Here is a 22,634-nt window from a genome sequence, read left to right as displayed (position 1 = left end):
CCACTTTTGCCTTAGACATTTGTTGTCATGCCAAGACACAGACAGACTCTTCTCCAGAATATGCCTCTGGCAGGATGGAGGCACCCTAAGCCCCGAGTTTTTGTCCTCAGAGATATGGTCTCTTGCAGGTTGAAAGGGCATTTCTGTGGATGGGCTGGGAACAGATAGGTGTATGCTTCTTGAGTAGCCTCTTTTAGAACTATAGGAAAGACTTAACATTTTAAAAGTAAGCAAAACTTTTGTGTGGTGCACATGCTTAATTTCACTTGCAGACTCTACATTCCCTCCTTGTGTTAAAGTAGTATTAATTTTATTGGCTGTACATGAATTAAATTCACTGATTGGCATCTAATCATGCTTAGGAAAAAAAATCCCTGTAAATAGCTATTGGAATTTGGCAGCAACTGTCAGAAATGATGATAAATTTACAAATGCAGAGTAATGATCCAGCATTGATTTAACAAGAACTACCCCTTAATCTCTGTGAAGTGTCATGTATTTTTTTATGACAGTCAAACACACTGGGTCACACTAGTACTGAACTCAGAGGCTAGGAGCTGTCCAAGAGGGGTGCAAGAGGGGTTAAGGGTCCTGGATTTGGGCTGGGAAGAGCCAAAAAGAGAAGAGCTGAGCCGAATGCAAGAAGGAATATTAAGAGAGATCCCTGTGTTTTGGTCATTATACTGCTTGAGGTTGCATGAGGGTGACTCTAAAAGGTGTGACTATATCTTCACCTGCCAGGAACCCACCTGAGGTTGGTGTTCCTGGCACTTCTGGACCATTTGTACAGAGCTACCAATAAGGGAGGGGTGAAAAAAAAGTCATCTTCTTACACTTCTCTTGGGGATGAGTTAATATGGTTTACCTCTGCCACAAGGGTCTGATCTTGAAAAGCCTTATGCAGTTTTCCCTGAAGCTGTGGGGCCATGTAAAATGTGAAGTACACTCCCTGCAGCATCACAGGAGGAAGGCCTGACTAACTAAGGATAAATGAGACCCTACTTTTTTTCTCTATTGGTATGAGAAAGACCAATAAAAGTATTGGATAAATATAAGTAGGCAAGTTCACAGGGAGCCCCTGAAGGTGGCTGCAGAGCATTCCTGTATGTGCACAGCAGGCTGTGCCAGCCAGTTGCCTCCCACCACCATACCACTATCCCCAGCAGCCAGCATCAGTGACAGTGATTCTAGTGGCTGCTTGCAAGGATGAGACAGAGAAGTGAGATGTCTTAATTAGAAGTCCTGTAGGAAGGACCCTGGCAGATAAACATTTTTTCTAACATTATTTCTGAAATTACATTTTTTTTCCTTTTTTTTGTGGATTAGGAATCTTCGACTTCATGATGGGTGGTAACATCCCTGCAGCTGTTAGGATCCAGTCTTCTCCCAGTGTGAGAATTTGTCAAGGCTGAGAGACTCCGGATTATCTATAAACCTCTAAAATACACATCTGCCTTTCTGTTACCCTCTTAAGAGGGGTCTTGGAGCAGATACAAAGATGGCCTCCAGCCTCACCTGTGCTGGTATCATCTGGGCTTTCCTGTCCTTCCTCTGTGCTGCTGCCTCCTGTGTAGGCTTCTTCATGCCCTACTGGCTCTTGGGATCTCAGCTGGAGAAGTCAGTTTCCTTTGGCACTTTTCGGAGATGTTCCTACCCAGTGCGGGATGAGAGCCGTCAGACGACCGTGATGGTGGAACAGTGTGGCCGCTATGCCTCATTTCAGGCCATCCCAAGTGCTGAGTGGAGGATCTGCACGGTGGTGACGGGCCTGGGCTGTGGGCTGCTTCTTTTGGTGGCCCTGACTGCCCTCATGGGCTGCTGTGTGTCTGAGCTCATCTCCAGGACTGTGGGCAGGGTGGCAGGAGGCATCCAGTTCTTGGGGGGTAAGTGCCTGTGTGTGGAGGGAATGGAAGTGTCCAGGCTGTTGGTTTACATGGGTGGAGACTCCACATGTGCTTGGGATGGGGAGGGAGTGAGTCAAACTTCCTGCTAGTGTGAAAGTCCACTTGGTTTCCTCAATGATCGCACTGATTGCCTGCATGTCTGATTGTGGCTCAAAGACGCAGCCATGTGTTGTCACTTGTGCTTAAGTGCCTGTTTTGTTGTTCTGCAACCTTTGGAAGTTGCATGGTAAATCAGCTTCTGTGGACCAGCGTCTTCTCAGTGCTTCTGTGGGCTGTAGTTTCCAGCAGATTTGAGCCTGGATGGAGATATCTGGAGAAATGTGGGGCCTGCAGAGCCCTGTGGAGCATTGCAGGAAAAAACTGTCTTCTTTCTCTTTCCTACTCCCACCACTGGCACAGCTTCCTCCACTTCTGCTCTCTGCAGCTATGTAGATCTGGTAAGAAGTCTTTGGCCCATGTTTGAAGTGGGGATTGTTTATCCCTGGTGGAGGTGGCCCACCATCACCAAGGGGAAGCATGCTGGGCCATCTGACCTGTGCTGCCTGCCTGTGGTACCACAGATTTGTCCATGGACTAGACAGCATGTAGGAAAATTTCTTCTTCTTTTTTTTTTTTGGCTTGCAATTGTATAGAGCATTTGTAACTGTAGAATATTTGAAGGGTATGAGACAATAAACAGGATCCCCAAGTATGCTTTTTATAGGGCAGATTTCCCAGTAAATCATCACTCTCTTCTCAGGGGTGACACATGACTCAGTGGCACTCACTTTTGCCTGGTGCAAGCGTTCCACCACCCACATGTGCCTGCCCCTGGAGGGCATGTATTTCCCTGATCTTGGGTGCTGGGGCAGCTCAGGCACCAGTGTTTTTGATGCCCTGTAGTGTCTTGCCCCATCCAGGCACCCTGGCTCATGGATTGGAGGAGCAGACTGAATGAAACTCCTACCTCTCTCTTCTACAAACAGAAAACTAGCCTTCAAAGGCAGTCGGGATATATTGTAAATCTGCAGCACTAAGGAAGCACAAGACAAAAACTTCACTGCTGTCCTGCTCAGGATGGAGAACTGAGGCAAAGAATGTGGCCTTTGCCAAGCCTCCAGCCAGGTGATGCCAGCATAGCTCTCTCCCAGCTGTGGGGAGCCCTGGTTACTTTTTGAGTAGTTTCTGCACTTTAGCGCAAACTGATTGCATCACTTCACCCTTCCCTCAGCTTTATGACCCACAGACATTCCTTTGTTTAATCTGGATGACAATTTGAATGTGCAGCAGCTGCTGGAGAGTTAATTCTGTTGGGAGCTGTGGCTTCTTGAAGCCTGCTCCATTATGCAATTCCAGTCAGGCAGTGAGAGGGTGGAGGGATTTTCAGTTCTGTGACACTCTGCAAGCTTGCTCAGTCTGACTATATTCAGTCCATCTCAGGCTGCTTTGTCTCCTCTGGTTTTAATTTGTGTTTGGCCCCTTTCTTGTGGCTGTACTGTCCTGACTGCTCACAGAGTGGGGCCAGATGAGCTTGTGTCTGTTTACAGCCACCCCACAAACATGCCAGCTCCAGCAGGGTGGATGGCTGGCCAGGGGATGTAGAAGGAACCCCATGCCCCCATGACACTGATATGGGCTGAAGGTGTCCCTTCTTTTTCAATGTGGAATGGTGACTCCTGTGCAAGGAGGTGAGAAATCAGTTCAGACCACACTGTGGCCACCTCTGGAGCTTAACCCAGCTGACTGGGCAGCATGTCATCCTGTCTGAGTGTGAACAGGTAGTGCATGTCCTTGCTAGGTGACAATTCAAAGAAATGTGAACTTGTGATAGGAAACAAAAATTGCCAACAACTTTGCTTACAGTTCAGAAATTAGTTACACAGCGTGTCTAATTTTCCACTCTACTGGCTTTTATGGTTGCCTCTAATCTCACTTAGCACTGCTGGAGGTGTGTAAGAAATGAACGAAGTGAGAATCCATCATTTCTGCTTAAAACCCCATTTTGGGGACATGAGAGAGAGGTCAGATGGTGAAAGGCAATAATTTGGATGAACTAAAGTGACATACTAGGCTAAAGATCAAATCCTTACATCCTTGAGCGGGTCCTTAGCTGCTATGAATTAGTATAGCTTCATTGTTTAAATGACATGACTATATTTATTCAGATGTCTAACTTAGGTACTATGATTATTAGGTTATGTAAAGATAGCCACAAGCTGTTAATTTAATTTACTAACCAGGAATGCCAGTTCTTTGTTCCCTGTGCTGCAATTGTAGATCCAGTTATATACCACACGGTGTGTTTTGAATATGTCTCAGTGGCAGTACAGTGATTGTTATTTAAATTTGCCTTCACTTGGAGATCTAACCACATAAAACCCTCACAGATACTTTTTTTGACTGAGGAAAATAACTTTCTCTTTATATGAAGAAAAAAACCCTGGTGAAATAAGCAGCCCACTGAGTGATGCTAGTAATTCATCCTCTGTGCTAAGGAAAAGAGATGGCTCAGTGGTTTCACTTTCTTTTCATCTGAGTCACCTGAGCCAATACCCTCTTGTGGATTCTGCTCCAGTGCAGGAGGATGAGTGTTGGAATAAACCATATTCCTCATGGAGTTAGAAACCAGTATAAAGACACACTCAGCTTAGCCAGTTTGTGGCTTTGGTAGTGTTCCATTAGTCTAGAATTCAAGTAGTTCGCTTAATGTGATTTCAAGATGTGGATTTGAAGAGCTAAGCAATAGAGTCATCCCCCAAAAGTGGGTGAGATGTACAAGCCCCTGAAGCTGTGGTGAGTCGAAGTACTAAGGCTGCTAAAATTAACCTACTGCAACACTGGAAGCATTTTTACTGTTGTGATGAGGTGGCAGAGAGGGTTGTTTACCAGAGGTGGTAATAAACAGCTTTATCCTTTTCTTCTGGCAATGCAAAGGAGGAGTAACTCCAAGTAGGTCAGTGGAATAACACCTGTATAAAAGTAGTGCAGCTTGCACTAGCTAAATGGTGCCAAGCTTTTACTGCTGGGATTTCCCCAAGTTCTATGTGGCAACTAATAGGAGTGAATTATTCATGAGTGCTTATACCATAATCTGCTGTTCTCATAAAAAGTGAATGGCAGAACCTGCAAGAAACTGCAGATCCATGCAGAGTTGAAAGGGTTCTGCCTATATTTGTGGATCATACATACTTAGGCTGTATTTGCTATTTCAGATGATCCTGGCTGCAGAGCATACATCTGTTTTGAGATGACAGGGATAATACATGCTGCTTCTGTTCCTAGTAGGAGGACCATGTCATAGACTTTTCCTTCCATTTGCAATTATGGGAACCACTTCCTTTCCCATGTACAATCATGTGGCAGGATCAAAGCCATTAAAGCAATCAGTTACAAGAAAAACAACACTATTTTTAGCTTTTTCTAAGGCACTTTGGTGGTGAGTGACAAGAAGTAGCCAACACTCTAAGGCCAACCTTTTATGCAGTGGCTGTCAGTGGTCTGCAGTCCATGGCTGTTGAACTGCTGCTATGTGTCTTAGAACATGCTTCATGAACCTTTCTGCTTGATTGCTTTGAACAACTGACAAACGAGGTGAAAGTTATGCTGTCTGTAACCTCTTGAGGGCACAGTTATGTAGATGGACACAGTCTTCACTTATAACAGTAAGTGCAGTGTTTCCAGATGGTTTCCTTTTTGAGGGTGTAGAAGACTTAGGAATATGTAATGTAGCTAGAACAGATTGCAAGGATTTATCTTTGACCATAACTATTGAGGACATTGACAGCTGAAAGTGAAGCTTAACAAATCTATGGCAAATTGGAGCCTGTATTATTGATCTTCTTTTCATTGTGCCATGGCAAGTCAATTCCACTTAAATGGGGAGACTAGAAATTTGCAGGTAGGTAACTCAGATATGACATACTAATTTGGTGAGTAGTTTCACTCTCTGAATGCAGAGCAATTAATTTAAGAACACAGGAATAATTTTAAGAACATAATGAACTTAAGAGTTACCCAGTTTTATGAGAGGCAGTGGATCAAAAGACACAAGTATTGCAAAGATGGTCAATTTAAAGAGCGTTATGTTGGCAAGCTGAAGCTTTTCATTAAAATGGACAGCATGCAGGAATTACAGATGAAATCTGTGTTATCTCAAAACTGCCTTTGACTCCATAGGACAGCTAAACCAAGATCAGAGGGGTATGAATCCAAGAGAAAGAAGTATGAAAGAGCCTGCTAATGTAGACATCTCTCAGAACCTGACATTTTGTCCCTGTTTCTGAGTGACATGTGAGAGGTGAGCCCTTTCCATGATAACAGAGTAACTGTGTAGTTTCTACTGTCATCTATAGTAAAAATTGCTCATTGATTGTACTCAAATGAAGCACAAGTTTTGCTACTCTTTTCAGTAAATAAGGGACGTTTTCAGTAGCACCTTTTCTTATTTTTCTGTCTTGTTTCCCTTATGTCTCATGGGAATGCTGAAACTCCTAAAACTACGGTTCTTTAATCCCTGGTTAGAAAATCTGGAGAACTCTTGAAGCAGAAGTTGATGAGAGGATTATTTGGTCATTTGAGAAAAAGGGGACTCAGATCCTAACAAGTTCTGTTTTAGTCTCAGTTAAAAAAGTAAAAGGAGGCTCTTGGAGAAAAATATTTACTGAACCTAAGTCATATTTGAAGAAATGTAGCTGGTAGTCAAAGACAACCTGTGGGTCAAGGAGAAAGAAAACAGTTTAAATTCTGAGACTGACTGATATAAAGGGACTTTGGTGAGAGTAGCTCCAATTGACTACAGGGACTAGAAACTCCTACAAAAGGTTGATGTGGAGCTGGAGGAAAAGAACTGCAGACATTGACTAGTAACCTTTATTTTGTCTGACAGCTGAAGTGAAACACTCTGCTTTCTGCCTGGAAGACTAAGGTCAGGATTATTTTCTGCCCATAGGGAGAAAATGTAACTGAGAAGAGCCTTTCTGGGGACAGGGAAGATCTGAGATGATCAAGAGACTTCCAGGAAGCAAATGGTTACCCCAGACTCTTTTGCTGTTCCCCCATGCCTGTCATCCATTTGCCCATCTATTCATATTTTTCCCAACTCCTTCTGAAACTTATACCTGAAAAAAACCCAGACATACAAACATTCATGATGTTTTACTTCTTTAAACTTCCTTAACCTAAAAATATTTTTCAAAAGGTTAGTATTTTGGAAGAGACTGGGGAGAAGCGTGAGCTTCTGTCCAACACCAATCTGTCTTCACCACCTACAAGTTAGCTGCTCTGAGCTGTGTTGCCACATCTTTCTTTCTCTTTCTTCATGTTAGATGGAAAGCGTCAGTGACTTCGTTGTGCTCATATGACACATGATGGGGCAATTTTCATTCTTGACATAGGCAGGCTGCAGAGTATCAATTTAGTGTGTGCATGCACATGTAGACACCACAAGAGGGACATATGAAAGGAGCAAATGCCTCACCCGAGGTAACAAAAGAAGAGCAAACAGGGAACAGCGTGCTATTAAATGTTTCTAGTGAGTGTCCTAGGTTTGCAAATTCAGCAAAACCAAGGTCAGCAGGACTACTGATGTGCTGTAGCATGGGTCATAGGACAGCCTTCATAAAATTTTGGTTTGAAAAAAAAAAATGTATCTGTGAGGAAAAAACCTTCTAGTCTGTATTGAATTTGATAAAAGCAGGATCTTCATATTTTTTTTCCAGTGGTGAATTACCCTGACTGCTTTTCTTCCAGATAATTAATGCAAATATTAAAAGGTAGCACCAAGAATAGATAATTGCAAAATTCTATTTTCTTAAGGATCATTATATTATTATTTAAGATACAATGGTTAGTCTGCTTTTCATCCATTTAATCCATGCTCTGTTGTGATTTCTTTATCAGAACAACCTCTATAGAAAGTGCTTCATAACTGCTGTGTTTCACGGCAGTTACCTCTCTGGTTTTTGATAGACATCCACTAAAAGATTAAGTATCATATATAGTTTTGCAGCTTCATCTCTTTTCAGATTCACTTTGATTTGGTAAACTGCATCCTGTGACCGCTAGTGCTATGTTCAGTATTTGCTTCCAAAGGCTACAAGATCAGTTCTCCTGTTGTAGAGCAGAGAGTCAAATTCTTAGATTTGGAACAAGAGACTTTAAACAGTGGTGTTACCTTCATAGAATTTGTAGCATATGTTTTATTGAAGATTAGCCATGTCTCTGTGCTGTATTCAGACAGGAATTAAAATATAAGACAAATCAGGACTGAATCTGAACTGATGCAATATATGTTCTTGGTCATTCCCAGTTTATGAACAACATTGTTTAGCTTCCTGCTCTAGCCTATATTGCTTAAATTGCATGGGCCGCTGAATCTGAGTGGAAGGGAATGAAAGTTAGCAGGTGCTTATCTGCAATAACTAAAGAAGAGGTGCAGACTTAGATTCTGTATATTTTTAAGAGAGGATCCCATTTCCCATTGTTGCCTTCTCCTTGTTCAGAAGTTTGTGCTGTGTCCTTGCTAAAGGCTGCTGACCCAGCATATCTAACAACAGTACAGCTTTTGGTGAGATTTTTTCCTAAGGAGTCGTGCAGAAGAAGATTTGAATTAGCACAGATTTCCCATTTAAGCTAACACCAACCACTTTAACAAAGCAGGTTCAAAAGGAATAATTGGTAATGAGTGACTAATTGGTCATAAAGTGCAGAACTGGTATCTCTGAGTAGGCCATCTCTGCCAGCAAAGTCATGAGCAGCGCAGAGCAAGCAGGGAGATGTAATACTGTTGAAATAGTGGAGATGCAACTGGAAGAAGACAAATGATGTGGAGAGTAGCCTTCACATTTAGCAGCCTTTGTTATTTTCTTTCTGACTCCAGCCACTTCAGACATATCAACCCTTAGTGCTTCAGTATCTTACTGAAAAAAACAGCAAGGCCCTTATGGGCTGCAAATTTTTGCATGTCCTTTGAAGTCAGTGATGGTTAGTACAAATGACATCTGGATTTCTATCCTAGAATTGAGATGATTTGATTGTGACACTAGCCTCAAAAGGGTGTTGTTCTGGGACTGTTTCTTCTTGAAGAGCTACCCCAGTGAATTAGCTTGTTTATACAGTATTGCAATTTGCTATTCATTTTGGTGGGGCTTTTTGTTTGGTTTTGTTTGTCTGTTTGGGTTTTTTTGTTTGTTATATTTCAAGTCTGTTTTCTCCTAACACAAATTTTGGCTAAATACAAGGGGTGGGGAGGAAATATGCAGAGTTTCAGCCTGAAGCAAGTTCTGCAAGTTAGATTTTAGGTGCTTTAGAAGCACAGTTACAATGGAAATGCTGATGTAGTAAGAGAAAAAAAATATTGCTGCAAAAATACAGGGAAGAATCTCTTTATTTCTCTTTCTTTTCCTGTTGATGTTGAATATAAAAGTGATGTTTTGAATATTGTTGCAGCTGTGTTGGGTTTAAGCAGAATTTTGCATTGAGAGCAGAAGTTTTGATCTAGAGAAGACCCAGAGTGCTGTTTTATTTTATCTGTAGAAGGAAGTTCAGACTTCTTTCTTATTTTCCCCTTCTTTATTATAAAGGAACAATGATACTCAGCACTTCCTTGACACTTTTAGTTTCAGAAGGCTTTGCTTCCATAACCTAATGAAACTTCAGAAAATGTGAGGCAAGGGAGCAAATAATGTATTTTGCTGGTGCAGAGTCAAAGTAAATACAGAGTTACTTCACTTCATATCCTTTGCATTTGTGTTGAATAGAGCAGAATCTGGTGTGGAATTAACAATTTTGTTTCTGCATTGGAGTGCCTGGCTTGTTTTGCTCCATGAGATGTTTGAGTATCACTGAGAACTTCATTTAGGCATCAATACCCTTCGATATTTTCCAATGCAGATGAGGAGAGGATTATTTTTAGTGATGTGTTTTCCCGAATTTTTACTGGTTTAGTATTAAATGTCTATGTAATGTGCCTTTGTTGTTGTTATTGTGTTTGTTTTTTAATTTTTCTCAGGAAACTAAGTTTACTAAGCATTCTACTTGGAATTGTTCACAGTACTCAAATTTTCTATTCTTTGCTCACGTTTTTACTTTTTAAGGTCTTTGACCATATAAAGTACAGTAGGACAGCTTTCAATCTCCTTCCTCATTTCAGCGAAGTCAGGTATAGAACTTGAGGGCAACTAATGTATACTTTCCTTACAGTGAGCGGTTAGAAAGGAGAATGGGGTGATTAAAAAAACAACAAAGTGATGTATTTGTGCAACCAAAACTTCACCCACAGCTGCATGCCTTGTGTAGCCATCATGTTGGCTTGCTCCCTGTTTGCAAATTTTCCTTGACTCTGTGGAATACCTTTGTTGACTTCAGTGATGCTAAGGTTTTTATGTTGCCAAAATGCAATGTCCTTAAGTCACAGAGGACCAAGAAAGACATCCTCTCTTTGGTTTTGAAATGACTCTGCCACCACAAGTCAGAGAGGCAACGTTGCATTTGACAAATCCCTTCTAGTAGCTGTCCTGTATCTTTTCAGGCATGAAAAATTGTGCATGGTCAATGCACCCTGACAATGCTGGTGATAAGGCTGATTCACTAGGCTTGATTAGATCTCATTTACCTTGTTTATTCCACTGTCAGTCCCCTGATGTCACAGGTACATCTGAGAACAGAGACAGACTTTTCTTCCTTCCTGTCTGTTTTTTGCCTTAGAGCCTGACCTGCTGCAATCAACAGCAGTTTTCCTCCTTGGGGCCTAGGGGAGGGCAGAATGTGGAGCTCAGCTCCGTTGCTCCTCATTGTGACTAGGGGGATTTGGAAGAGGTTGGTGCTGTGTAGCCATGCAGAGACCTTCACAAGATGCCAGACCCTACCTAGTTTATCACTACAGAATATTAATAGCAGCAGGACAAAACGCTTTCTTTAGAAGTTGCCATGCCATGAGCTGAGTTTGTGTTTTTCTTCATAATCCTCATGAACTTGTCTTTGATGGAGTCCATTCTGAATTGATTTGCAGGTACAATTCTTTACTGGGCTAAGACACTTTTCAGTAAACTTGGCAGTAGTTTGTGGGAATATAAAGAAAATGTTAATGAAGAAAAGCCTAAGTAATTATCTATTAGCAATCATTGTTATTTTTATCTTGTAACATGATCCAAAAGGCTCTAGAGAGAATGTAGCAGAAAACGCAGAGCTCTGATAAACACTGTATCAATTATGTAGCACTGTTAAACTGACCCTTTTCAATCTGACAGTTCAGTTGTCTTGTATTATCTCTCAGTAAAGATGCTTTTGTAGTATGAAATGGTATTGTTGATTTGAAAAGAATGGCTTTCTAATAAATGCAAAGTGATATGGAGATTGTCCCTTGTATGAAGAAAAGATTTGAGATAAACTCATTAATTGATCAATCTGGAATAACAAAAGCTGCTTCTGAAATACAGCCCCCTGTGCAAGACTATGAAACCCACTGGCATAGTTAGAGTGTAAGAAATAGCCTTAGGGCTTCTGAGTAGTGTGACTTCTTCACAAAGTCAGCCTTTTGTCTGCATCTGCAGCTAAGTGAAAGCCTATTTATGCGCACACACACACACACACACACACACACACATACATATATATAAATCAGAATAAACATGATATTCAAAACACCACAAGCAATTAAGGTCAGGCACAATACATCTGAATGCCAGTTACTGGGAAGGCTTACTAGAACATGCTAAAACAAAAACAAAACAAAACTGGGATAGTGTGATGGTGAGTATGCGTGTGAGGAAATTTCTTTGTACTTTCAAACTTGTCTCTGACTCAGCTCAGGCGCTGCTGCATGGTTACAGCCTTTAAATGCTACCTGGAGATTATTACATCTGCCTGGCAAATTTCTACAAGCATCCCCAGTTTGCAGTGTTGCTTCTGTTATGGTTGTTGTTATGGTGTAGAGAAGTCGAGAAACTTGTTATGTTGGGGAAAGAAACAGAGACAGTTGCTTCTCTAAAGAGATACTAACTGAAACAGTCGGACTAGCAAATTGACGGTGCTTTGAGTATACTGATACAGAACTGATGCTGACTAATTTCTTGTGCACTTTGTAGAGGAGTAAATAAAAGGAAATCTCTAAATGTTGGCTTAGTAGCAAATGACAAATGTATTACTTTTATTTGTGAGTAGTTTCCTTTTCAGTAACCTGCATCTTCTAGAGGCCAGAGTTATGGTAGGCAATGCCAGCCAAGGAGAGGGTGGTGCTGTGTGGGGAAGGAAGCAGGGGGAGAGGGACAGGAGAGAGCTGCAATGGGAGAAGACTTTCGCCTTCTTGATAAAGCTACATTTTCCATACCTACAGACAAAAGTATCTTCTGCTGCTACTGATCTTCAGAAGATATTTCAGATATTGTACAGGCTACGCACAGGGAAACACAAGACTTCTGTGTTGTAGCATGTTTTAGATTTCAATGAATTCTGTTAATTTTCAAGTCTTTTTTTTCTGGCACAGCAGTAGGACCATGATGAATGGCACTAAATACTGACATAAATCTCTTAACAGCCAAGACAAACCCCCAAACCATTACGGGTGCATTCTGCAGAATCAAGAGGCTGTTAGAAAAGTCAGGACATTTTTAACAGAAGTTATTTAAAACAAAACAAAACAAAAACAAAAACAAACAACAACAACATCAAAAACAACTAACAAAACCAAAACAAAGAACCTGATGGCTGGCTTTGGAGAGCTTTGTTCAGTACTGGAAATCTCCTTTTTAACTAGAAACTTTTTCTCTGGAAAATACTCCAGGGCTGTGGGCAGACCAGTGAGAGCAGAATGTGTCCATTTGGGACAGAGTGCAAGTTTGAGCAGACTGCAATGAGAAAACTCATCAGGGATGAAAAGGTGCAGGCCCTGAGCCTCTGTGTGGCCTGGTGCCAAGGCCACAATGTTCCATTCCCATCTATGCTCTAAACTACTGCTAACTCCCCAAGCCACTGAAATAACTAATGTAGCTGAAGCTATATCCAACAAGGATGGGCTGCACATCTTATTTCTCAGTTGCTCTTAACCAGAGGGATTACTCTCATAGATGAAGTGAGATCAGGCTTTTCTTAATGTTATTTCAGAATATCACTCCTATAATAATTAAGAAGAAAAAAAAATTTTTTTAAACTGTCTGAAATGATGCTTTAGAAACTGTGCTTCTTGTAAGCACTGGGCTATCTGTTGAATGGAATCCACTGCTTCCTTATTCTCCTACATTAGCGTTATCTTCTATTTCCTATTCTCCTCCATTGGCTTTAGTTAATTCCCCAGGCTATGAAAGGGGACACCATGGCTACAGATAGTTTATACTAAGCCATTCACAACTCTGTTTAGCTTGTTCCTCTTTTCCATGACAATCTGCAATAAAAACTGTGTCAGGAAAGAGCTCAGTGACCTACAAAGGCTGGGACAAGCCATGCACTGGAGATGGCAAATTACATTTCAGGCCACTAAGCCAGAGATCCGGTGCTAAGAACACAGGAAGCTGGGAGAACAAATACTGTAACTTTTCATCTCATGCATAAGAATTGCAGTCTATTTTGATCTAGTGATAGAGAAAAGTCATTCTGCTTATCTCATCTAACATAGTGGCTAGTCTGATTACAAGCTTCCCTGCTTGGCATCTTTTTAAATTCAATTTGGCTGCCTGTGCCCTTGGCACACAGAGGGTTTCATTAAATTTCACAGCAGTTAGTTTTCATTCCCTCTGACACCTTTTTATCAACATTTGTCTCTAGTGTAATTTCAAGCAATTGTGCTCTTTTTTTGTGAAGTGTATGAACCATAATAATTTGGTGGAGAAGGTGAGGGAAGAAGATTCAGGCTCTGTTGCAAATCTGTGTAGAAAGTTTAATATGTGGGAAGCCAGGTCATCTTGCAGGTGTGTTTTACATGTGATGATAACAAAAAGGAGCTGCATCTTTTCCTTCTCTGGTGGTATCATTGAGGACCATCAAAAGTGCAGTTAAAGAGCTTGCTGTAAGCAGAAAATTTTATTCCCTTCAACCTAATCACAGGTCTGTTTTAAAAACAGAGCTACTGGACTGCTGCTGGATTGACAAGTCAAGGTTGTGAGACAGGTGTTCTGCAACTTGATCTGCTTAGCAAGTCTGTGTGAGTTTTTCTTTCAAAATCAGATGAGAAAGCTGGTTTGTTGGGAAAGTGTGTGTGTGTGAGTGCAGGGATCCAGAGAAGAAGCATGGTTCTTTCCCTTTTAGTATCTAATATTCAGTTTTTGTTAGGTGGAATGTGGGAATGTGAGCACCCCAGCATGGACCTAGCATCTCTTGTTCACATCATTGCTACCTCCTCTGCAGTACAAAGCAGCATTTTCTCAGGCCTGTGTCTAAGGCAGATGCTGAGCATATTCGTGCAAGTGTTAAGTGGGTTTTGTAAGTACAAGTGGTTGTGAAGCACACTGTAAAAGACCTTTATTTGCAGAGTGCCAGCCCTTCTGAAATGCCTTCCCCTTTTCAGTCTGCTAAACCAAACATCCAGAAATAATGTGATACATTTTTTCAGTAAAATTTTAGAGTGCCTCATAAAAAAATAATTCAAAGTGAAGTTTAAAAGTTCTTAAAAGTGAGCTCCACATTCAGAGGTAACTCAGAAACTGACAGATCTGTGCCTTTCTGCAGGCCAACCTTAGGAGATCGTAAATGATTTTAAGAATGAAACTTCTGATTGCTGAAACTTCTCTTTATGTTGTTTAGAAGGTATTAGTTCAAGTCCTTTCAGTTTAACTAATGGACTATCTTGCTTTCCTTTCCCTAAGGCCTCTTAGTCCTCTTGTAGACAAAATATTTCCAAAGACTCACAGTCTTGAGCTTCCTTGAACACCTCAGGAAATAGGGAGGTTTTGGGTAGCTCCGTGCCTCATTTGCAGGAGGGACCTTTGTGCTCTCTAACTGCTTCAGGGAGAAGACCTGCTGAGTGTTTTCCTCAAGGACACCCTCTTGCTTGGAGATTTCTCATGGAATGGGACTGCTTAGCCCTGTGCATGCACATATTCAACATCTTTTTAGTAGATAAGCTGAGTATGGTTTATGTCTCAGGCAGTGGCTTGAGTATACTGAGAAGGAGAAGGCCTCATTGTATCAAGAGAGCAAAGGTGTCTTGCTAGCAGTATCTCCAAACATCCCTCATGTCTCCAGAGAGCAGTGGCTGCTACAGGTGCTGTGTACTCCAGGTGCCACTTCTGAATAGCAAACTGGGTATGTAGCCAGCGCAGATTGACATGGTGCCTCTGAAATCAGCCTTGACTTGGATCTGGCTGGGAAAGGTGGCCTTGCACTTTCTTCTGTGGATGGAAAACATCTTTCCAGAACACAGTTTCAGTACAGGGACTTTTGGCTACAGACTGAATCTTGCTTGTTTTTTCCAGGTTGGCTGAGTGCATGGGCTTATGGATGAAGGCATAACTAATAGTTTCTATAAATTTTTTTTTCCTCATTAGGTTGAAAGTAAGAATACAGATTGTTCTTTGTTTTAGTAGAGGGCATGAAATTTGGGATCTTTACTCAGTGTTTCCAGCACAAAATGCTACAGTGTAAGTAGCATACCTAATTTAGCAGACTGTTGAGCAATAAAATTACTCTGGGGATAATTTCTTCCTCTTTCACAAAATTAATGATTAGTTCACATCCTTAAGTCTGGAGGTGCCTGTGAATTATATACCTAGTGTAATGGTAAAGATCCAGGCCACAAAAATAATTTTATGCTTATAGTCTGATTATGCAGATATCTGATAGACAAGAATAATTTAGACATCAGTATTTGCAGAAACATTTTACCAGCGTGCCCAGTGGCAACTCTGAAAGAGTAAATAATCAAGAGTATTTGACAACACAAGTAAATATAAATCCTATGAGAGTTTTATCTTAATATTTTATATCTCAGATGACTTTAATACAAGACTGAATCCTTTTGTTTCAATATTGTATATTTCATGATCAGTGCTGATGTACACCTGATTTGGTGAGCCTTCAGGTGGAAGGAAACAAGACTGTTAATGCTATGTGGATCCTGACAGGCATCTCTGAGTATTTATGGGCCTCGATATATATGCAGTCTGTGGATATTTCAAAACTGATTAACATTTCTGAACCTGTCTTTAAGTTTGTACTTGACATTTCAATGGTATCATGGCAAAATTAATCAGAGCTCAAAAGATATGCAATTATACTGACATAGTAGTGATGGTGAAAATAGAAACTATTGAGGAAGGCCTCCTGAAATATAGAATCTAACCTGGATTTTGGAAGAGGATCTGCAGAACTGGCTTACTGCCATGGACAGACTCTGAGGTGGTATGCAGTGGAGTAGCTGGCATTTTCCTAGGTACCAGCTTAAACCATTCAAGGCTCTGCAGCGTTATATGTCCTCTACTAAATCACTTGGAGATCTTCTTACGTGTGAACCATGAACATACCAAATGCGCAAAGTAATCTCTCGAGACAGTTCATATAAATGGTGTTTTTAAGTGTGCCTATTCAAGGGTTTTTTTCAGCCAATGAAGCTCAGCAAGTAAATGCCTTCATTTCAGTGGCCCTCACAAGAACAGTAAAAATTTATACTTGGTTGTGATTTTGGGCTGTGTGTCTGTCTGTCTTTGTAGTAAAAATAAGAATGTGGAATGAATTTGTCATGCAAAGGTGTTTTTTTTTTTTTTTTTAATGTGTGTGTTTGTCTTTGGTTTAGTTTAGTGATAGCCTTTGTATGTTTCAAAAGACTATTGATTTAGCTTCTATGAAAGTTGCTAGCATCCAGTTTGAAAAGCACTTCATGGCTGCAGAGCCGATCGGAGCACAGCTGACATGGCTGCTTAACTCTGACTTTCTGCTCTGTTCTGCTGTTCCGCGGTTCCGGAGGACCTCCAGATACACAGGGGGGGGTTGGCAGGGCTGTTACCTCGTGGGATTGAGCGGGGCTGTGACGCGAGCTCGTGACGTCAGCCACGGGAAGTTTAAATCCCCGCCAGGTGCCAGGCGCGATGTCATTTTCGCTGCAGAGCCTGCCCGTGGATGGGATTTTTTTTTTCTCTTCCTGTTTCTGACTGTCAATACCACTGTGCACCATGCATGCCTGTCACTCGCACAATGAAGGGCAGAAAAAGCATGTGCATGCAGACAGATTTGACCCACCAACACACAGGAGTCCAGGCTACTGGCTGCAGGGAGTGCTGGAGCCTGTCTCTTGCCATAGGAGGAGAAGGGGTGAAAAATTGCACCAGGTGTGAGCAGGTGAACTTTCTCCTCACCTTGGTGGCAGAATTGAAAGATGAAGTGGCTGAGCTGAAGGATGAAGTATCCAGACTCAGGTCAGTAAGAGAGAATGAAAGGGAGCTGGATCTGCGGGAGTAGGCCCTGCAGATCGCCCCTGCTAAGGGAACTGCCCCTGGAAACAGGGAGGGATGGGTACAGATCCCTGTCAGAGGCCGTAAGGGAAGTCCACCCCGGCCCTCTCCTCCTCTTCCACTGCCCTTGCACAACAAGTATGAGGCACTGCATGCAGAGGACAGGGAGGATGAGAGGGCTGAGGAGCATCCAACTGGGATGATGCCTAGGGTGGAGCAGTCCCCACCAACTGTGGTGACTAGCTCCACAAAAAACAAGAAAAAGAGAAGGGTCATAGTTGTTGGCGACTTGGTCTTGAGGGGGACGGAAGGACCCATTTGTCATCCCAACCCATCTCACAGGGAGGTCTGCTCCCTTCCTAGTGCCCGGGTTAGGGACATTGCCAGGAGACTCCATAACCTAATCCAGCCCTCTGATTATTACCCTTTGCTGGTAACACAGGCTGGCAGGGATGAGATTGAGAAGAAGGGCACCAGGGCAATTAAAAAGGAATTCAAGGCCCTGGGGAAATTGATAGATGGGACAGGAGCACAGGTGGTGTTCTGCTCAGTTCCCTCTGTGGCAAGGGAGTTCACAGAGAGGAACAGCAGAATCTATGCCATCAACAACTGGCTCAAGGGATAGTGCGAGTGGCAACACTTTGGGTTCTTTGACCACGGGGGAACTTTTACTGAGCCAGACCTGCTTGATCGTGATGGGGTGCAGTGGTCTAGGAGGGGCAGGAGAGTCCTGGCACTGGAGTTGGCAGGGCTCACTAGGGGGGCTTTAAACTAGGTCTGAAGGGGGTGGGTGAGGCAATTACTCTCTCTGAGAAGGAGAGAGTGGGAAGGAAACTAGGGACAATTGAGGAATCGAGAACCCAGCTGAAGTGCATTTACACCAATGCACACAGCTTGGGTAACAAGCAGGAGGAATTGGAAGTCCTGGTCCACCAGGGTGACTATGATATAGTTGCCATTTCAGACACTTGGTGGGACGACAGGCATGGTTGGAGTGCTATACTGGGGGAATACAGCCTCTTCAGGAGAGATAGGCAAGGGAGAAGAGGAGGAGGGGTGGCCCTGTATATTAGGGAATCACTCCTTGCCACTGAGCTTGAAGTGAGGGACGAAGGGATTGAGAGCTTGTGGGTCAAAATCAGAGGGAGGACTAATAAATCTGACATCCTGGTTGGAGTCTGTTATAGACCACCCAACCAGGATGAGGAAACAGATGAGGTATTTAGAAACAATTGGAGGCTGTCTCAAGATCATCAGATCTTGTTCTTGTGGGTGAATTTAACCTGCCAGATATTTGCTAGGAACTTAATTCAGCAGAGAGGAGGCAGTCCAGAAGATTTCTAGAGCACATGGAGGACAGCTTCATGACCCAGCTGTTAAGTGAGCCTACTAGGGGTCAAGCTCAGCTTGACCTGCTGCTCTCCAACAGAGAAGAGCTAGTGGGAGATGTGACAGTCGGAGGCTGCCTGGGGTGTAGTGATCATGAGATAGTGGAGTTTTCATTATGCAGGGAGATAGGGAGGAACTATAACAGAACCCTCACTTTGGACTTCTTGAGGGCAAACTTCAGTTTGCTCAAGAAACTTATTTCCAAAGTCCCCTGGGCAGCAGTCCTTGAGAACAAAGGGGTCCAGGATGGTTGCACCTACTTTAAACAGGAGCTCTTGAAGGCACAGGAACTGGCAGTTCCCATGTGCCGAAAGATGAGCCGTTGGGGAAGGCGACCAGCCTGGATGAGCAAACAGCTCCTGAAGGAATTGGGGGAAAAAAAAGAGGCTGTATCACCTTTGGAAGGAGGGGAAGGCTTCTCCTGACGTGTTTAAGCATGTAGCCAGATTATGCAGGAGAAAAATTAGAGAGGCTAAGGCCCAGCTAGAACTTAGGCTGGCCACCTCTGTGAAGGAAAGGGTTGGACTTGATGATCTGTGAGGTCTCTTCCAACCTTGGTGATACTGTGATACTGTGGATAATAAAAAGCACTTTTATAAATTTATCAATGCTAAAAAGAAGGGCAAGAAGAGCCTCCACTCCTTACTGGACCAGGAGGGGAACACTATAACTGATGAAGAGGAAAAGGCTGAGGTCCTGAATGCCTTCTTTGCCTCAATTTTCAACAGTAAGGAGGGAGGAGTTCAAGGCAAGTGGACTCTTGAACTGGGGGATGGGGTCGGGGAGCAGTGTGTTCCCCTGGAAATTCATGAGGAATTAGTTCAGGACCTCCTGAGCCACCTGGACACCCACAAGTCCATGGGACCAGATGGGATCCATCCCAGGGTGCTGAGAGAGCTGGCAGCTGAGCTGGCCAAGCCACTCTCCATCATTTTCCAGCAGTCCTGGCTCACCGGAGAGGTCCCAGGAGACTGGAAACTGGCCAACGTGGTCCCCATCCACAAGAAGGGTCGGATGGAGGAACCCAGGAACTACAGACCTGTCAGCCTGACCTCAGTGCCAGGGAAACTGATGGAGCAGGTTATCTTGGGGGCAATAACTGCACACCTGAGGAACGGCCAAGGGCTCAGGTCCAGCCAACATGGATTTAGGAAGGGCAGATCCTGCCTCTCCAACCTGATCTCCTTCTATGATCAGGTGACCCGCTTGGTGGATGTGGGGAGGCCTGTGGATGTGGTCTATCTGGACTTGAGCAAGGCCTTTGGCACTGTCCCCCACAGCAAACTGCTGGCTAAGTTGTCAGCCCGCAGCTTGGATGGCAACACTCTGTGCTGGGTTAGGAACTGGCTGGAGAGCCCGACCCAGAGAGTGGTGGTGAATGGTGCCACATCCAGCTGGCGGCCAGTCACTAGTGGTGTCCCTCAGGGATCAGTGCTGGGCCCCATCCTCTTTAACATCTTCATAGATGATCTGGATGAGGGCATGGAGTCAGTCATCAGCAAGTTTGCAGATGACACTAAGCTGGGGGCAGATGTGACTGGGTTGGAGGGCAGAAGGGCTCTGCAGCGGGACCTTGACCACCTGGACAGATGGACAGAGTCCAATGGGATGGTGTTCAATAGCTCCAAGTGCTGTGTGCTGCCCTTTGGCCACAACAACCCCATGCAGAGATACAGGCTGGGGTCGGAGTGGCTGGAGAGCAGCCAGACAGAGAGGGATCTGGGGGTGCTGATTGATACCCGCCTGAACATGAGCCAGCAGTGTGCCCAGGTGGCCAAGAGAGCCAGTGGCATCCTGGCCTGCATCAGGAATGGTGTGGTCAGCAGGAGCAGGGAGGTCATTCTGCTCCTGTACTCTGCACTGGTTAGACCACACCTTGAGTACCGTGTTCAGTTCTGGGCCTCCCAGTTTAGGAGGGACATTGAGATGCTTGAGCGTGTCCAGAGAAGGGCGACGAGGCTGGTGAGAGGCCTTGAGCACAAGCCCTACGAGGAGAGGCTGAGGGAGCTGGGATTGTTTAGCCTGGAGAAGAAGAGGCTCAGGGGTGACCTTATTGCTGTCCACAACTACCTGAAGGGAGGTTGTGGCCAGGGGGAGGTTGCTCTCTTCTCTCAGGTGGCCAGCACCAGAACGAGAGGACACAGCCTCAAGCTATGCTAGGGGAAATTTAGCCTTGAGGTGAGGAGAAAGTTCGTCACTGAGAGAGTCATTGGCTACTGGAATGGGCTGCCCGGGGAGGTGGTGGAGTCGCCGTCCCTGGAGCTGTTCAAGGCAGGATTGGACGTGGCACTTGGTGCCATGGTCTAGCCTTGAGCTCTGTGGTGAGGGGTTGGACTTGATGATCTGTGAGGTCTCTTCCAACCTTGGTGATACTGTGATACTGTGACTAATATACTCTTTAAGAAATTATTCTTTTTATTTGTTTTGTAAGATAAAACCCTAAATGAGGGGCAAACAGTTTTGTTTGAATAGCACCTACTATTAGAAGGAGGAAGTGTTGGACTGTGTGTCTGTAGGTGAATCAGTGGGCAGTGCAGCCCTTTCGGATGTGGTGGAGGTGGACAGCATTTTTAGATGGAGAGGGGATATAAGCTAATTGTTAATTCAGTTTTGAAACTGCAAATCTTTTAAAATATTTCCAGTCTCAAAGGAACCATCCAGGAAACAGGGTGAAAGTAAATAACAAGTATCTGCAGAGAATTAGCTGCCACTCAAACACTAAAGCCAAGGTGGCTAGAGAACACTTAGGAGGGGATGAAGTTTGGGGTGGAAGAGGGATTGGACTACGGTAGTTTTTTCCCCTAACTTTTCCTGGTTTTCTTCTTGCCTGTTATGAAAGTTCTCTTACTTTAAGTTTGACAAGAGTGTAACAGCCTCCACTACTTCCATTTACCTCTGAAATGGGTACATTGTGACCTATATACTGATCCACTGACACAGCAACCTGAATTTGATCCTAAGTCTGGAAACCAGTCACATCTCTCCTGTGATACCACTTTGATTCTTTCTCATGTGTTTCCTTTTTCCTTGCAGGATGCTCTTTGAAGTACTCTTCCCAGTAAGCAATCCTTAGTTATCATGTTAGTGATTGTTCCTGTCTAAATCTGGATTGCTCTGATTCTCTTTAAAAGAGATTTTTCTTAAGCTGTAAGTACACAAGGACAATGGAGTATCTTCAGTCTTGCAAACAAATCGTGAGAGGTGATTCTTCCAGATCAGGAATGCAAGTTCACTTTGAAAATAGAGTGGAACTGCTCTAAACCAAAGGGAAGAGGCAGTGAGGTATTTAGTGATCTTGAACAGTACATAAACAAGAATGGAAAGCAAATGTTGACACATGCCTATGATCTCAACAGGTTTAAATGTGAATTCACAAGTTAAAATCAGATTTCTCATTACAGCAAATACAAGTAAAACTGAGAGGGCAGGTGCATTTTTAAACAAAGCTGATTAAACTTTGGAATGGATAATGAGGGCAAAACAGGATGGCAAAGAAAAGATTGAGAGAGATGAAAGCTGCATAATTGTTGGTTTTGTTTTGTTTTTTTTTTTTCTTTACTATTTGAGTACACAGTTTTATGTAATGTCTGGCAAAGTTGATTGACAGAATTCAATATTCTAAGTTATAAAAGTATACCTTTCTATGTAAAATCTTAATCTTCACAGTGTCTCCTAGGTAAGATGCAAGGAATACAACTACCTGAGGGGTGGTTGTTGCCAGGAGGAGGTTGCTCTCTTCTCTCAGGTGGCCAGCACCAGAACGAGAGGACACAGCCTCAAGCTACGTCAGGGGAAATTTAGGCTTGAGGTGAGGAGAAAGTTCAAGGGAAGACTGGACGTGGCACTTGGTGCCATGGTCTAGCCTTGAGCTCTGTGGTAAAGGGTTGAACTTGATGATCTATGAGGTCTCTTCCAACCTTGTTGATACTGTGATACTGTGAATATTATTTCCATTTTAAAGATAAGAGGCTAGGAATTTACTGAAGATTAC

General features: G+C 43.2%; 1 protein-coding gene across 1 annotated transcript in view; it reads left to right on the top strand.

Annotated features, from left to right (window-relative positions):
* LHFPL6 (LHFPL tetraspan subfamily member 6) overlaps positions 1-22,634 on the top strand; it is a 158,960-nt gene that overhangs the window by 1,081 nt on the left and 135,245 nt on the right. Inside the window, exon 2 of the mRNA XM_064173535.1 lies at positions 1,327-1,883. Coding sequence (XP_064029605.1) covers positions 1,499-1,883 — 385 coding nt within the window. The 5' untranslated portion in view covers positions 1,327-1,498. The remainder of the gene's footprint in view (positions 1-1,326; positions 1,884-22,634) is intronic.

Source organism: Pogoniulus pusillus, chromosome 3 (assembly GCF_015220805.1).
Source record: "Pogoniulus pusillus isolate bPogPus1 chromosome 3, bPogPus1.pri, whole genome shotgun sequence".
NCBI classification, from domain to species: Eukaryota; Metazoa; Chordata; class Aves; order Piciformes; family Lybiidae; genus Pogoniulus; species Pogoniulus pusillus.
This window is presented reverse-complemented; position numbering and strand designations above follow the sequence as displayed.